Genomic DNA, 17,202 nt, shown 5'->3' with positions numbered 1-17,202 from the left:
GTCTCTCGTCTCATACGTATCTGTGAGAATGTGGGCATTCATTCTGTCTCGCGTTACAGCCATTTCTGCTGTGTGTTTCACACAGTCCCTCCTCTCTTTCACACCCTGTCCCTAATCCCATCCCTCTCTCTCTCTCTCTCTCTCTCTCTCTCTCTCTCTCTCTCTCTCTCTCTCTCTCTCTCTCTCTCTCTCTCTCTCTCTCTCTCTCTCTCTCTCTCTCTCTCTCTCTCTCTCTCTCTCTCTCTCTCTCTCTCTCTCTCTCTCTTTCTCTTTCTTTCTCTCTCTCTCTCTCTCTCTCCAGTTGGCAGGTATCGAGTAGCAGATGACGCGCTGCTTGTGTTGGCACTAGTGCCCGCACCAGAAGGGTTCTGGTTGTAAGCAATCCTGAGCAGGGTGGCACAAGTGCCCATTACTGTATCAGTATCTCAGGCATCAACAATATGCCTATACTGGGATTTAAACCCTATACGTCCCACAGCTAAACATGACGGGGTCAATCCTACGTGTTCCGTAGACTGCTAGCATGGCATTCAGTTTGCAGTGCAAAGTAGTGGTGTTTGTTTGGGAAGAGGAAGTAGCGTTGAATAAGGATGGGGGGATTTGGCAGTGGTGTGTTGGCATGGGAGCTCTGTCCTCTAACTAGGTCAACGTGTGGATTTCATATTTGATTGAACACCCAGCCATTAATGTTCGGTTAATGTTCGAAAATAAGGGAGCGCTGAGGTTGGCCGGAGCCGTAAGGAAGGCGGTGAAACGGATCCAGTGACGGTGAGGTTTATTGATTGATTCATTTCAGCTTTAGGAGGTTTAGGAAGGAGTCTCTTCCCCCCTCATCTCCACGACGTTTGGGCCAAGGCCGTGCACTGAATCACAGACTTCATCAATCATGGTGGGTCTGGAGGCTGCAGCCTGGTTGGAGGGGAGCTCTGAGCTGGGGCCTGGGAGCCCGGGCCTCTCTGTCTCAAGGCCCTTTTGTGTCTCCCATATCTGCGGGCCAAGCAGAAAATCCCATTCAGCACAAAGGGCCAGGCTCAATTGGCATTTCACATCCAACTCATGGGAACCATTCATCTCTCTATCTCCCTCTCCCTCTCTCTCTCTCTCTCTCTTTCCCTCTGAGAGAGAGTGTCTGCGTGCATATGCATATATATGAAAAAATGTTTACTAGAGTGGCCTGGTCTGTTATTGAATGGTAGCCCTCTTTCTCTTCCGCCATCCTGTGTGTGTGTGTGTGTGTGTGTGTGTGTGTGTGTGTGTGTGTGTGTGTGTGTGTGTGTGTGTGTGTGTGTGTGTGTGTGTGTGTGTGTGTGTGTGTGTGTGTGTGTGTGTGTGTGTGTGTGTGTGTGTGTGTGTGTGTGTGTGTGTGTGTGTGTGTGTGTGTGTGTGTGGATATGAGGCGGCACTGCGGTTTATTAGGAGCCCTGTTCCCAGGATTAAGTGTCGAGAGGACAGAGGAGGACCACAGTCCTCTAGAGAGACGCTTAAGGTTCACAGGCTGTAAAGAGAGCAATGGGTGTAATTACCCTGGGCTTCCCCCCATCAACCCCCCCCCCCCACACACACACACCTCCCCCACCACACATACTGTACACACACACACACACAAAAACACACACACATCGCCTTTTATGTGTCTTACACCAGCTGTTTGGTGCTGGGAAGTCTATATCCAACTTTAAGGTGAGTCCTTAGTCTTTCACCTGGAGGAGTGCTAGTTTTAGCTATGATGCAGATGGTAAATGGAAGTTTGGGTGTTCAGCAAGACTCTACGTTTATTAGTGATGCAATGCCAGCCCATGAGTTTAGCTACACAGAACTCTAAAGGAGGCATTGGTTCTCCCAAACACAGAACTCTAAAGGAGGCATTGGTTCTCCCAAACAAGGAACTCTAAATGAGGCATTGGTTCTCCCAAACACAGAACTCTAAAGGAGGCATTGGTTCTCCCAAACAAGGAACTCTAAATGAGGCATTGGTTCTCCCAAACACAGAACATTAAAGGAGGCATTGGTTCTCCCAAACACAGAACTCTAAAGGAGGCATTGGTTCTCCCAAACGACTGCAGAATGGCTGTAAGGAACGTTCTGTACAAACACGGACAGGATGGTTTAGGGGCATCTAATTGGAGCTGTGTGCACTGGGCTTGTTTAGGGGCATCTGATTGGAGCTGTGTGCACTGGGCTTGTTTAGGGGCATCTGATTGGAGCTGTGTGCACTGGACTTGTTTTGGGCTGTGTATCTATCAGTCAGTGGCAGGAAATGAGGCCCTGGGTGAAGACCGTAAACATGACTTCCTGTGTGATCGACAAGGGGAGGGAGGGAGGGAGCAAGAATTTGAGAGAGAATATTAAAGGTCAAGGTCATTTTATTTATATAGCACATTTTAAACAAATGTTGGGCAAAAGGTTGAGCTTTACAATTAAAAAATAATAGAGGGAAGTTAACAATAATTAAATATCAGATAAAAAGATATAAGACAAGAATCAAAACATTATACAATATTAAATATCTAAAAAATATACAGTAATTTATCAAATAGTTCAGAAAAATGGTAATAAAATAATTCAGATTGATCTCACGGGGACAGAACAACACAATGTTATTAAAAAAATAAATAACATAGGCCCATATTCTAACACAAAGTTCACTATCAAACAATGACAGGCTGTGCATGCACACATACACCACTCGCACGCACACACACACACACACACATACACCGCAAAGATTTTTACTGTTATCTTGCATATCTATGACTTCCTGTTCATCTTCCTAACGCTGCCTTTCTGTCTGTTGGTCTGAGTGCGTGAGAGAGGTCGTTGTGGGTGGTAGAAAATGTGCGAGAGAGTTAACCAAAATGACAGGAAGCGAGATGAGGAGTTGGTTGAACAGCACTTAAATGGAACACCATTCGGTATGACTTTCCTGGTCCATCCAGCCTGACCAGTCCTGACTGGTCAAAACACCAGCCACTCACTGAGCTCCCCTTGCTCTTGGACCTGTTTGTGTGTTGTGAGTTCTACAGGAAGTGCTGGCAAGGCAGCGCAGATCTACCACTGTTTACTGTTTACGTGCTCTCATGCACTATCGACTTTGACTCTGTTTAGCAGAGGCAGCATGCACATGTGCATATTTCTCTGGCCTTAACTGATGGTGTGTGTCTGCGCACACCTGTGTGTGGTGCTCTGGAAATGTGTTAGGAATCTTAAGATATGTAGCCGTTTGGAGAATGCTGAGGCTAGTTTGATGTGATCAAGGAGGACGGCACAAGAGCGCTTCACAGTTGGATCTGATCCAAGGACAATCTGAGAATCTGTAGCTGCTTTACCTGAGTTTGTTTTCCACTTTTACATACACCTCCCCTACTCATATCCTCCCCCCACGTGCCCTCTTTGTGTGTGTGTGTGTGTGTGTGTGTGCGTGTGTGTGTGTGTTAGTGAAAGAATGCGTGCACTGACGGAAACCACAGTGTTGTTGAGCCCTCTCAGACACACACCAGTGGTGTGTCTGAGCATTTCTTCTGCAACTTTTTGAGAATTCTTTTGTCTTTTTTTGCTCCCACACGCTTCCTTTCTCTCTCACTCTCGCTGGTAAGTGGATCTTCCATTATGTTTTTGGCAGCATTGTAACAAAGGGCATCCGCTACACACATTCTCCAAAATGCTTCTCTCTTAATTGCCCAGCACATGGAGATGTGCCGTCTGATAGACTGTGCAAAACAGACAGGCTCTTAGCACAGGCTCTCTTCTTTTAATGTAGCATTTTCTCCAAAGTTATTGTTCTCTTGCCACTGCAGGATATGGGTGCAGAGCACGTTAGCCTTATGTGTAATGCAGACTAGGACAGTTTGAATGGAGTGGGCAGCCTGAGACAGCTCCTGGCGCTTACCCAGTGCGAGAGGGGTCTGCTGGATGGAATGCTAGCTGATTGGACCGCAAGGATCCAGGGCCCCTCCAGGTCCAGCTGGCCTCTGGCCTGCCAGAACACTAAAGACAGAGACGGGCTTCTTCAGACTTAATACAGATGTCAGCTGTGGAATTTAATGTGAAATTGATACCGACTTCAATGCGGCATCTCCACTTGCATCAGAAAGAATGTATTCATAAACTGTGCATTTGGAGGGGGGGGGGGGGGGGGGGGTATTGCACACACAGCTGAAAGGCTCTGAATGACTGAGTGTAATATTACTTTGCTTCACCTCACTGTTTGCTTTTTTCATGCAGCTAATCTATTTGTCATCTCCAATACATTGTTTTGAGGAAACTCAGCTCCTTAGCTGGAAGTGTGTTGACTACACCGCATACGAGGGTTCTCTAATGGGGCTCTCTTCTCCATTTCCTCAACACCTGTCTAGTTCTGCTTTTACATGTGCTCTTTTATATCTCTGTCTACTTAGCTCAGGGAAACTACATATTCTGGTCACGTCAGTGCACCAGAAACATCTTAAAGTAATTAGTGGTTATTAGTACTGAGGAGTCCCAAGCTAATTTGACTCGTTGGTGTGGCTGAAAGCTGAATGTTCTGTTCTTGTGGTGTGTCATCAGGGCCAGAGGTCATCACAAGCTTCTACGGGACTATGTCGGACTCAGCAAAGATGCCCCAGCATGCACCTGCTGCACAGGGGGGCAAGCCTGGCACAGACTTCAGCTATGTGGGCATCGATGCCATCCTGGAGCAGATGAGGAGGAAGGCCATGAAGCAGGGCTTTGAGCTCAATATCATGGTTGTCGGTGAGTCTTTTGTGACTTGTGCATGGGACTGTCCAACTCAAGACTCATTCTGATTGGACAGAATGGTATAAAGACACATAAAGAGTCTCACTTCAAGGTTAATGTAGACATTTTTTGATCAAAGCTATGATGATAAACAAATGATGATTGTATTTTTTTATGCAAGATCCAGATTGTGTGTGTGTCTGTGTGTGTGTCTGTGTGTGTGTCTGTGTTTCTCTGTGTGTGTGTTTCTGTGTGTGTGTGTGGGCATGCCCTCAGACAGGAACCTAAAGCGATTCTGAGTGAATAAGTGCTCTGCCACAGCAGCCTGAGCCCCTCGGCCTCTGAAGTGAAACCGAGCCGTTCAAATTTAATCAGTGCAGAGCACATTAAATGCCGTTTAACTGGTTCTTGTTTTGGTGTCACTGGTGAAGTGGGCATTTCTGTAATGTAGAGAGAGCTCTCTGACCTGGGGCTATATTGGACCAGCACCAGTGTTTATCAGCAATAAAACACACACACACACACACACATGTGTACACACACAAACACACACACACACACACACACACACACTGTATACACACAGACACACACACACACACAAAATATCTGTCTTTCTTTAATAGCAGTGTTACAGAAAGAGGGGCGGTAGATTTATTGCCCAGTTGACTTTGTGTGTCTGATATAGACAACATCACTATCTCTGTGTTTTTCCTGGCGCACACAACAGAGCGTGTGCCATCTTGCAGTGGGTTGCACAAATGAACACGTATGTTGCTCAACTAGCCAGAGTACACACTGCGCTTGTAAACCCATCAGGACCTCAGAGCACCCACTGAATCTATTGCGTTGGCAATAAGGTCTGTTAGTGACGTTTTCAAAGTTGACAGTATGTATTTCCCAAAGCTACTGAGCCGATTGTGCGCTGGAGACACAGATGTCCTGTTTCCACCATGTGGTTGGTGTTGAGTGTAACTGCCATGCCTGTTGTGCAGAGAGAAGGCGTTGCTTTGCTCTTTTTCCGTCTTCACAGTGGTTGGTTTGGTATGGTGTGCTGACTTTGTGTTTGCTCGTTAGCAGCATATCCTTAATTAGGAAACTCAAAGTCATGTGTGTACCCTGAGGCTTGCAGAGATGAATTGTTAACATGTTCTAGCTTGACTGTTTGTTTATCTTACACCTTCTAAGCACGTCTGTTGTGGCATGCCACTATGGTGTGTGTACTTTTTGTGGAGACGGCCCACAGGAGAGAGAGTCAGACAAAAGAAGATTCAACTTAATGATTTCTGGCAAGCTGGATAAACCTACTGTGCGGATACACTTCTTGGAAACAAATTTAGACATATAACTTACACACACACACAGCCCTCAGCACCACAGTGGCTACACAACGCATAGTCAGCTGCTGGCACTATGTATTGGTGACGATGGTTGTGGACTGTCGTGCAAGTCCAGTTGAGAAGCAAAGCGCTGGCGAGGGCTAGAGCTTCTGTTGTTCCCCTGGGCCACTGTGACACATTAAAAAGGGCAGTAATGAACTCCAGCTTTATGAGGCGCTGCCATTACAGATGTAGAGTGCTGTAAGCACGGGAGGTCGCATGTAAGGCTTTGTGTGGTGCCGGTGGTCTTTGTAGTCCATAGTGTCCGAGTAAGTGGACTCATGACAGCTCGTACCCCATAGTGTCCGAGTGAGTGGTCTTTGTACCCCATAGTTAGTGTCCGAGTGAGTGGTCTCATGACAGCTCACATCTGAAGGGGATCTGATGCATCCGGATGCCTCGGAGATGCTACATCCCACACATCACATCGCCTGTAGATCAGCCTGCTGCGCTGTCACACAAGACTCTTTTTCTTTCTTGACTCCCCTCCCCCCCCCCTCTCTCTCCCTCCCTCCCTCCCTCTCTCTCTCCCTCTCTTCAGTGCTGGTTCGCAGTGCAGATTTGCAGCTCTTGATGGATTTCAAAGCACCGGTGGGAATGAAGTCATCCTGACCACACAATAATGAATGGCTCTCTTCTCCCTCAGGGAGCTCGCGCGCGGAGAGAGCTCGGGACACCTGCAGCCTCCCGACATCTCGGTCTGAGTAGCAGAGCGAGCGCATTCACCCTCGGCGTAGCGTTTCGCTCTCAGCACGCTCGTGTTATTTCGAGTGAATAGGCGCCGCTGAAAAACAATTCATCCAATTCAAAGTGTTTTTCCGCGGCGCAAGGGAAGAGAAATGTGGAGCTCTGGTGCTCGGGCGGGGACCCCAGTGTAAGCACTTTCTGAAGTGCTCGTTCATTTAATGTATGGTGTCCGTCGTTAGCCACGGTTAGCCTGGCTGCTAAACGAGCTGGCCGGTGTCCAGCTGCCCTTTGTTGGAGGGCCGGTGATGGATGTCAGCGGGGAGGTGAACCGTGTGGCTCTCTGCTCCTCTCCCACCGGGAGCAACACTGAGGTCTTTCATGGCTGGCGCCTGGTGCTCTGTCATTGTGTGTGTGTGTGTGTGTGTGTGTGTGTGTGTGTGTGTGTGTGTGTGTGTGTGTGTGTGGATGTGTGGCTTGCCCATCTGTGAGTGGGTTACAAGCGGGGCTGACCCTTGCCTGACCCTGCCCTCTCATGCTTGATAAGTACACATGCTGAAAGCCAGCAGTGGTTTTGATGTGGTGCCTGTGTGTGTGTGTGTGTGTGTGTGTGTGTGTGTGTATAGGGCTACTGTCTGTAGAGCTATTGTGCTCCTCTTAGGTACATGGCACTACTGCAGAAGTACAGGTGTCTGTGTGTCTGTGTCCGTGTATGTGTCTGTGTGTCTGTGTGTGTGTCTGTGTATGTGTCTGTGTATGTGTCTGTGTGCCTGTGTCTCTGTGTGTGTGTGTGTGCGCGTGCTGTACGCTTGGCTGTCTGTGGTTGATGGTAGTGGTCAGTGTGGAGTCGTGGACACACACTTTTTGTGCTGTGTGCAGCCTCCTCCCAGTCTCTGATGGCTTTGCCGTTTCTATTTCTGTGTCTGAACTAATGCCCTCCGTCCCTGAGCAGGACAGAGTGGTCTGGGCAAGTCCACCCTGATGAACACCCTGTTCAAGTCCAAAGTCAGCCGCAAATCAGTGCTGACCACAGAGGAGGAGAGGATCCCAAAGACCATTGAGATCAAGTCCATCAGTCACGGTACGCTACAGAGCTTCTTTAAAGATTAAGACCGCTGACCACTGAAAATGCAGAGCTATGCAGGACACTATGTCTGCTAACATACAGTAGCTAAGAAGGTCTGTCTGCTGACCCAATCTGTTCTGTTGACTTTTAATGTAGACATTGAAGAAAAGGGCGTGAGGATGAAACTTACGGTAATCGACACTCCGGGCTTTGGGGACCAGATCAACAATGAGAACTGGTTAGTGTAGTCTTCTGCACCAGCCATGCCATTCATTTCCATTTGTCAGTGCTTGTTGTTGAACTCCATTTCCCATGTGCCCCGCAGCTGGCAGCCCATCATGAAGTTCATCAATGACCAGTACGAGCAGTATCTGCAGGAGGAGATCAACATCAACCGGAAGAAGCGCATCCCTGACTCCAGAGTGCACTGCTGCATATACTTCATCCCACCCACAGGGCACTGGTGAGCGACACACACACACACACACACACACACACACACACACAAATACATAGATAACGTCTGTGCTTCGTCACAGAATTGCCAGGCCACAGTCTTAGGCCATGGTCATTCTATCCCCGTACAGGCATTTCTCCTCTTCGATGTCAATGTTCCATAAAGGCCATACCTGAGGAGAGGTCATCTGGCCGTTAGTTCACTCTCACACCTCAGGCAGGGGGCAGCTGGACTCTCTGTGTGTGTGTGTGTGTGTGTGTGTGTGTGTAGCTGTCCTCCACCCGGCCTGTCGTCCGTAACACTGCGCAGTGACTGTTGATATCACATGAAAAACCGAGGGAGACCGCACACTCTGGGTGCTCAGATGCCACGATGGTTTAAGAGATAACGTTTGGGCCTGCTGGCCTCTCACTCTGTTTTTCATATCACGAATCCCGTGACCAGCACCTCACAAAGTTCCTACTGTAGAGTCCGTGTGCGTTGGCCATATTCAACACAAAGACCTTTTCTATCGTAGTCACACAGTGGCAAGGAAGAGGGGGGAACCGTAACGTGACTAAACGGTTCTAACATTTGGAGAACTGCTTGTTGAGAAGCTGAAGATGGTGGCTGAATAATATGGTGTGAAATGTTGCCTTGCGTTTGCCTCAGGGCTAAGAAGACAGGCTTTCGTCTGTGTCTTTTGAGCCCAGCTGGATGCCGTGCGTGCGTGCGTGCGTGCGTGCGTGCGTGCGTGCGTGCGTGTGTGTGTGTGTGTGCATGTGTGCAAAGTTCAGCAGGTTGTTTCTTTCAGGACCTGTATTGCACTGTTCTTCCGCCTCTCTCACACACACAGCCAACACACACAAACATACTCCTGAACATATGGCCATAACAAGCTCCATGACCTCAGTGTGTGCGTGTGCGTGTGCGTGTGTGTGTGTGTGTGTGTGTGTGTGTGTGTGTGTGTGTGTGTGTGTGTGTGTGTGTGTGTGTGTGTGTTTGATTAGGTTAGAAATCCTTCTCCATGAGTAAGTCTCTTTGTGTGAGAGCTGCATGTGTCACTGGATATGGCCCCCTATATTTTCTACCTCATGCCACAGCTGTTGCCTGACAAAAGTGTGTGTGTGTGTGTGTGTGTGTGTGTGTGTGTGTGTGTGTGTGTGTGTGTGTGTGTGTGTGTGTGTGTGTGTGTGTGTGTGTGTGTGTGTGTGTGTGTGTGTGTGTGTGTGTGTGTGTGTGTGTGTGTGTGTGTGTGTGTGTGTGTGGAGAGAGAGAGAGAGACTTTACTGCTGTGTGGCCGGTCTTAAGTCACTTTAAGTTCAGCTAGGGCACAGTGCACCTCTGCTTCTTTCCTGCTTCCATTCCATCCATTCATCCACCTATCATTCCATTTATCCATTCATCCCTCCATCCCTCCCTCCTTCCCCTGCTCCGCCTGCTGCCTGCCTCTGCTCTCCCTCTGGGACCTGACATGTCAAACACAGCTCTGAGATGGAAACAGGATGTTCCACTCTGATACTATCGAGGGCAGATTGAAAAAGGAAAATAAAATAGAGCGATTCATGCATAAAGTCTGGTGCTAACACAGACGCTTCTCACATCAATCATTCATAAAGGTGCCATTCCACAGACCTGACTCACTGCCACTGAGTGACTACCACTGCCTGCCTGGCCTTTGAAATCAGGATTTGACAAACAAGCAGAATGTTCTGCTCAGACTCCTCCCAACTCCCTTGTAGTCCAAAACACCCCCCCACCTCCCCCTTTTTTGTACTGCGGTAGGAGGAACCTGGCTCCCCGCTCGCAGAACGTTCTGGAACAACGGCTACAAAACCAAAGAGTGCCATTATTCTTTTCCTCTTTCCGATTTCAGTTTGCTTCATGAAAGGCTTGGGGGCCTGTTACCAATTAGCGTGATGCCATGCCAAAGCCGTGTTTCTGCCTCTCTCGCTCTGGAGCCCCACTTCCTTGATGAGGACATCTCTTATAAAAATGATTAAGCTGACCTGAATATTAAGTAACCCAGTAAGCCTGGCCTGCCATGTAACATGGGGGATGTGTGTTTTCATAGCCGTTGGCCCAAGGGTTTTCCTGTGCATCAACCCATCAGAACCTATCATTACCAACCTCTGTGTCAGCATTTGGGCCTAGCGCCTTGCTATAAACTAGAAGTGGGTTGAAAACGATCTCACAAATGCATGGGTAGAGTAGCTTCGCTCGAGCTTTTGGAACAATCTGTCGGCGTTAATGACCTGGGGGAGTCTAAGTGACCACCTCCCACTTGGGTGTCCTCGTGAGCTGAGCTCCGTGGCGTGTCTGCAGTTCAACAGCTGCAATGGTCATTAGTCCCATTGGGCACGTCTCTGGGTGGCTTTAGGGTGACTGATGAAATGACCGAAGCGTCTGCCACGCTGAGTGCTCTCCCACTTGTTTATCACCACCATGCCAGTGGATTCTTCTGTCCGAGTTCACATCGTGGGGTTGGGATGACACCAGTGTTCGAATTACCATAGGGCCCGGTAGTGCCCAGCCCCCTTAGTTCAGGGCACTACTAGTTCTGCTCGAAATCACTGTCAGAGGGGGCCCACTCATTCATTGTCAAGTTGCCAACCCGTAACTATGATAATCTACATTTTCCCCGTTGGTTGCAATGTGTATTTCCCCCACAGACTGCAGGGGCACTGCTCCGCATAATAGCCCCCTGTCCTGTCCGATCTCACCCTCCTCTGAATCGAGTTGTTATTAATTTTGCTAGAGCGTTGTCAGCGATTGAGCAATTAGCAGCAGTGGAAAAAGTTAAAAGGAATGTCGAGGAGTATCGGGACTTTAAAATGCAAGGGGCAAGGGAAGGGCAACACGTTTTTACCTAGCCTACTTCGGCAGAATGCGAGAGGATTCTCTGCGCTTAATGACATTGATGACAAAGCCAGAAATCATTTAAGGGAGCGATGCTTAAATGCGCTTCTTTTTCTGAGCATCAATGCGCCTCCCCTGGTCCAGTTCAACTCTAGGCATTCGTGAAATCATGGCTCAAGGCTGGGCATCGTCCATCAACTGCATGGAAAACGGGAAAAAATGCCCAGAAAGAGACCATAGGCCACTTTGGGACTATCTCCAGTAGGCTTAGCCGAGATGTGATAAAGACAGCTGTTTTGTGTTAACTTTCAGTTTTTTCAGTTTTGGCAATAGCCTTTGTTATTAGGCTGAATTTCATAATGTCATATATTTCATTTGAATAAACTGGCTACCCTGCTTATTATAATCTATTGGATGTTGAATCGACAGTAGCCTTTGTTATTAGGCTGAATTTCATAATGTCATAGATTTCACCCCCCCTCCCAAGTGGGCCCCCCCGGAAACGACGGGGTAATTCGAACACTGGATGACACGGCAGCTGAACTCACACCATGCTGAGACGGTCTCCTGTGACGTGGGTTGCCACTGACCTCCATCACACCTCCGTTAGCTTTACTGCTCTGCTCATTAACCTTGTGTGTCATTATCTGTAGCTTATACACACGCACACACACACACACACACAAGCGTATGTGTGGCAGAGGGCATGAGGCGTGTGTGTGTGCTTGTATGTTCACACGTGTTGTGCGGTGATGGCACATGTGTTTGGCGTGGGTCTGAGCTCGTGCAGCTGAGGACACTCTGCCCCCGCATGCAGCCCCCCCCGGGCTCATGTGACCTCCAACAACGACTCCAGAATGGGCCCTGGGCCCTTGGAAACCCCCGCCTGCGTTGGCATGTGATGCGTGGCATTGTGTGTATATGTGTATGTGTGTCTCTGTGTGTGTGTGTGTGTGTGTGTCTGTGAATGTGAATGTGTGAGAGAGAGAGATAAGTAAAGAGAGAGGGAGCATTGTGTTATGTGTGTGTGTGCGTGTGTGTGTGTGTGAGAGAAAGAGAGAGGGGGGCTTTGTGTTATGTGTGCGTGTGTTTCTGCATGCTTGCGTGCGTGCGTGTTCCTTTATTTGTCATCTGCCTGTGTGCATATGTGTGAAGAAACTCTTGGTTTATGTGCATCTGTGCATGTTTAACACATCGCTGTGGAGGAAATAGCAGTGTTTGGTTAAGGGCAGAGGCATCTCAGGCCTGGCGCTCGCGAGTGAGCATCTTGGTGCAGCAGCAGCAGCAGCAGCTCTTCACGCTGACGCATGACCTCACCAGAGTAATTGGAGGGGGGGGGGGGGTTGGAGAACAGGAGGAAAATAAGAGCACTTACCAGCGGCCCTTCCAGGAGAGAGCACTCGGACTGACTGACTGCAGACAGCAGCGCGAGTGAGCCGCTGACACAACAGATGGAGAGCGGCCATGTTTGTAAAACACAGCGAGGGCTTCCATTGCCTTAACAGTGGTGTGTGGTGCCACACACACACACACACACACACACACACACACACACACACACATGCACATGCACGAAGGAAGGAGTCATCCAAAAAAGCATAATTATCAAGTTAATCTCCTCAAAATTAGGCCGTGAGCAAGTCCTCTGCATTTGTTCCACTTTAAAGTGGGAGTATTGCGGTGTGCGTTTACGAGCTCGCTGGTGCACATGAGCAAACCTCCCACTGGGGTGACCTGCAGCTGCGTGACCAGATCTGCTCTAGTTTGTCTGACCTTTCTAATGGCCAACAACACCACAATCCGCTGATAAACAACCACCCAGAGCGGCATGCTGGGGCACGACGCTGGGCTCTGCTGCCCTCTAGTGTTTGAGTCGGTCATCACACAAAGCCTTCGGGGTATTTTCAGTCCCGTCGCCTCCCAAACTCGAGTGGCCTTGTTTTGGAGAGAGAAAATGCTGACAAAAATAACTGCACTGCTACTGATTTGGCTCCCTTTTGTGTGACTCTCGTTTCTTTGTTGTTTTTTTTTCCAGCCTAAGACCCATTGACGTGGAGTTCATGAGGCACCTCAGCAAAGTGGTCAACATCGTCCCCGTCATCGCGAAAGCAGACACGCTGACCTTAGAGGAGAGGGACTACTTCAAACAGAAGGTGAGCAGCCATCACCTCTCTCTAAATGGCGTTCTCATTTTTCCAGCTGCTCAAGAAGCCTTTTCCGTGGGAATGAACGTGCTCAGTTCCCACGGGCCCCTTTCCCAAACCCACTCCCCTTGATTTAGTCTCCTACTCATGTCCTGTTCTCTCTCTTCACTGCTCTGTCTAATAAAGGCTAAAAAAAAGTCCAAAAGAACGTCACTTTGAAAAGCCTTCCCAAAAATGTTTTCACCTCTTTTGCAATTTTGTTCGGTGCAGCCTGTTGGCCTGCTCCTGCAGTTTGTGCAGAATAGTTCCGCTGCCTTCGTGCAAGCGAGGAAAACACGTCCCCCGCCTTCGTGCGTGTAAACAGGGCAGGGCAGCGAGTGCAGGGATGTTTTCCTTTTGGCTCCCGAGCTGGCAGCCACTTCACAGGCTGGCAGGAGATGTTTACAGGGCACGGGGGGCAGGATCGCTCCGGTAGGTAAGACAGGCCGGCCGTGAACTCCAAACAAAAGGGCCAGACATCTGGAGGTGCTGTTGTCGGAGGCCCGTGCTCTGCCTTCAGATGCACTCCACCCCTTTCAAACGGAGCTGCTAAGTAGCTTGTAATTGAATTGTTGAGTGAATGGGAGGCAAAAAAAAGGGGTGATGTTTTTAACAGGCTAATTGGCTTCGGTACCAGATGCTAGTGATTTAGCGCCTCTCTCACAGTGTGGTTTATGTGCCAGGGAGGGGAGCCTTATATAAGGCCTGATGAAATAACAGGAGGGGGATTTTGGGAGGAATGAGGCTGGACGCCGTGGTGGGCCGGGGGAGAGCACAGGTCCAGCGGGCCACAGGGCACCAATCCCCCTCCCAGCTTCTGCTTCTGGGGCACTAGTGCATTGACATGAGGCTTTAGTGTCCTCAAACACCGACATCACTGTTTTGATTGGATGACCCTCCCCCCACCACCACCCCCACACTGTGGCCCGCGTGTGTGTGTGTGTGTGTGTGTGTTTGTTTGTGTGTGATAGTGCAGGGGAACTGACAAGTATGTCCCACATTCTGGCATCCTGAGGAAGCCCGCTGGGCGCCTTGGCTACCGTTTCCTCCGTGTTCCTCGCTGGCCGGGGCCAATGAGCACAAACGCCGAGCAGCGGGAGAGTCTCAGGCCTGGCGGGCTCGCTGCTGGCTGTTTGGCTTGGCTCCGCGGGGCAGAAGTGACCCTGGCATGGGGGATTCTCTCTCTCTCCCTCTCTCCCCTCTCTCTCTCTCTCTCTCTCTCTCTCTCTCTTTCTCTCTCTCTCTCTCTCTCTCTCTCTCTTTCTCTCCCTCTCTCTCTCTCTCTCTCTCTCTGTGATGCCTCCTCAGCTCCCCAAGCCCTGCAGCAGACAGACATGAGAAAGGAGCAGCAGCAGAGTGCTCTCTGAGTCAAGGTCACATCAATGTCACGGTGGGGTAGCTCCTTCTGCTTTCCTCACTGCTCCGCTGAGCCAACGTGAGCCTGTATGCTCTCCTCTCAGTTTATTTGCCTTGATTCAAGGCCTCCAGAAGTATACACAGTGGTTTAAAAAAAGAAATAAAAGCGGTCTTTATTGTGGGGAGGAATGGGCAGCCGTAGCCGAGGCTTGGCCATTCATTTAGCGCTCGGCGCTGGCAGAGATCTCCCTCTGTCCTTGCTCTGGCCGTCGCTGTGGAGGCGTGTGAGTGGAGAAGGAGAGGCTGTTCAAAGCCCCTGCAGCTGCAAGGCTCCGCGGCACAGATGATGACCGTTCCAGTGATGGCTAGGGAGTCAGTGCCATATATGTGTTTTGAGTATTGTTTGAAGAGTGTGTTGCTTGTCATGAGGGCCAAAGTCCTTTCGATTCACGGTCTGTTTATTGAATTAAGGTCTCCAGAGCTGTTTGTAGGCTTTTACCCTGTTCATTTCACTGTCACAGGAAATGATCTGTTGGGAAAGCCTGTAGGCGTTTTTGTTGTGTTCAAAACGAGGGCCTCTCATCCTTGCTGCGTGGAGTGCACTTATTTTAGCATCCCTGAATCAGTCGGGGAAAAAACACTAATCTACGGGAAAGGGAGCAGGACATTTCTCTGGGACGCGGCCAATCTGCTGCGCTTTGTACATTTGGGTTTGTTTTGAGAAAGTGGTGAGTAACCTTGCCTGACACTGACCTCCAGAGACATTGTTATCACTGCTGTCATCCCCTGCTGCAAGGGGCCACCATCATACGCCCTCAGAGAGTCTGTCTTCGTCCATCCTTTTTCCACGAGTTGCTGTCCTCAGCCGGTCAGGCGTGTTTGTCTTAAGGGCTGGACCCTTCTCTTCTACACCTTCCCGATTCCTGTGGCGTGCGTGCGTGTCCCCCCGCACATGGACAGGCATCTGAGGAAATGGTGGTCTTGGAGGTCACCCATGTTCAGTTGCGGTTGCTTTTTCCCCGGCTGCCATATACATGACTGAGATGGACCTCTGTTTGAGATTAGCTTCTGATAACAAGGCGATTTGGCACTCTCCTGTGCGCAGATCAGAGAAGACCTGAGCGCCAACGGGATTGATGTCTACCCCCAGAAGGAGTTTGACGAGGACGCCGAGGACAGGATGATCAACGAGAAGATCAGAGTGAGCACACACACACACACACACACACACACACACACGCACATCCCCTGTGTTGGAACACGTTCAAAACATACTGCAGTTGGAGTATGCTAGAAAATATGTCAAATGAATCATATGGTACTGTAAGCTGCCAAATGAATCATTAGTAATATAAATAATGTGACTGTTGAACAAGATAAACAATGAACCATATGTATTGGATTGATTTTTGTTTATTTTTTATAAAAAGCTTAAAACTAGCATGGTCTTATGTGCACAATAGACTTGGTTATAATGCCTCTGTATGTGTGCTCTGTGTATATGGGTCTATCAGGAGATGATCCCGTTTGCTGTGGTGGGGAGTGACCAGGAGTACCAGGTCAACGGGAAGAAGCTTCTAGGAAGGAAAACAAAGTGGGGGACCATAGAAGGTAACCCTACACACACACACACACACACACAGACACACACACACACACACACACACACACACACACACACAGATTGATACAAAGAGATGTGAAGTCAAAGATTTAGAGATTTGGCAGTGTTTAGGGTAAAGGATCTGATAGGCAGTTGCCAGCACACATTTCAAAATGTCTGGCTGATTTAGACCCACGTGACCTGCTGCATCCAGAGGCCTCTCTACCTCCACAGCCTCCTCTTTACTGCATCCAGAGGCCTCTCTACCTCCACAGCCTCCTCTTTACTGCATCCAGAGCCCTCTCTACCTCCACAGCCTCCTCTTTACTGCATCCAGAGCCCTCTCTACCTCCACAGCCTCCTCTTTACTGCATCCAGAGGGGTTTAGGGCTTCAGATGAACCCAGGAGGCTCACACTGCAGTCCAACCGCATGACATCATGGAGAAATGAAGAGTTGCAGACAGGCAGAGATACAGAGAGAGAGACAGAGAGAGGGGGAGAGAGAGAGAGAGAGAGAGGGGGGAGACACAGAGAGAGAGAGAGATAGAGAGGGGGAGACAGAGATAGAGAGGGGGAGACAGAGAGAGAGAGAGAGAGAGAGACAGTTACAATGGAAGAAAGGAAGGAGTGAGGCACGCATGAGAGTGACAGATTGAGTGCACACAGGCCTGTGGCCCATCTTGACTACTGTGCCACTGCCAGGAGCTGAGAGGAGTGGATTGGGGGGGGGGGGGGGGGCTGTGAGGAGAGGAGTGGATTGGGGGGGGGGGCTGTGAGGAGAGGAGTGGATTGGGGGGGGCTGTGAGGAGAGGAGTGGATTGGGGGGGGCTGTGAGGAGAGGAGTGGATTGGGGGGGCTGTGAGGAGAGGAGTGGGGGGGGGGGGCTGTGAGGAGAGGAGTGGGGGGGGGGGCTGTGAGGAGA

At 49.6% G+C, this 17,202-nt stretch overlaps 1 protein-coding gene across 5 annotated transcripts in view; it reads left to right on the top strand.

Annotated features, from left to right (window-relative positions):
* Nucleotides 1-17,202, top strand: part of septin9b (septin 9b) — a 61,637-nt gene that overhangs the window by 40,479 nt on the left and 3,956 nt on the right. For 4 of the 5 annotated variants that reach the window (XM_076294050.1, XM_076294041.1, XM_076294059.1 and 1 more), the window contains 7 exons: nucleotides 4,543-4,728; nucleotides 7,729-7,857; nucleotides 7,999-8,080; nucleotides 8,168-8,305; nucleotides 13,173-13,290; nucleotides 15,782-15,877; nucleotides 16,191-16,287. In XM_076294050.1, the coding sequence (XP_076150165.1) occupies nucleotides 4,543-4,728; nucleotides 7,729-7,857; nucleotides 7,999-8,080; nucleotides 8,168-8,305; nucleotides 13,173-13,290; nucleotides 15,782-15,877; nucleotides 16,191-16,287 (846 nt within the window). Of the gene's footprint in view, nucleotides 1-3,458; nucleotides 3,589-4,542; nucleotides 4,729-7,728; nucleotides 7,858-7,998; nucleotides 8,081-8,167; nucleotides 8,306-13,172; nucleotides 13,291-15,781; nucleotides 15,878-16,190; nucleotides 16,288-17,202 lie in introns of those variants that run through there. The other variant, XM_076294067.1, reaches the window with a different exon arrangement.

Source organism: Alosa pseudoharengus, unplaced genomic scaffold (assembly GCF_046254945.1).
Source record: "Alosa pseudoharengus isolate Yale_2024_CS ecotype anadromous, Long Island Sound unplaced genomic scaffold, YU_APseudo_1.1 YU_APseudo_1.1_scf_1, whole genome shotgun sequence".
In the NCBI taxonomy this organism is placed as follows: domain Eukaryota; kingdom Metazoa; phylum Chordata; class Actinopteri; order Clupeiformes; family Clupeidae; genus Alosa; species Alosa pseudoharengus.
Note: the sequence above shows the minus strand (reverse complement) of the source record. Positions and strands in the feature narration are given on the sequence as shown.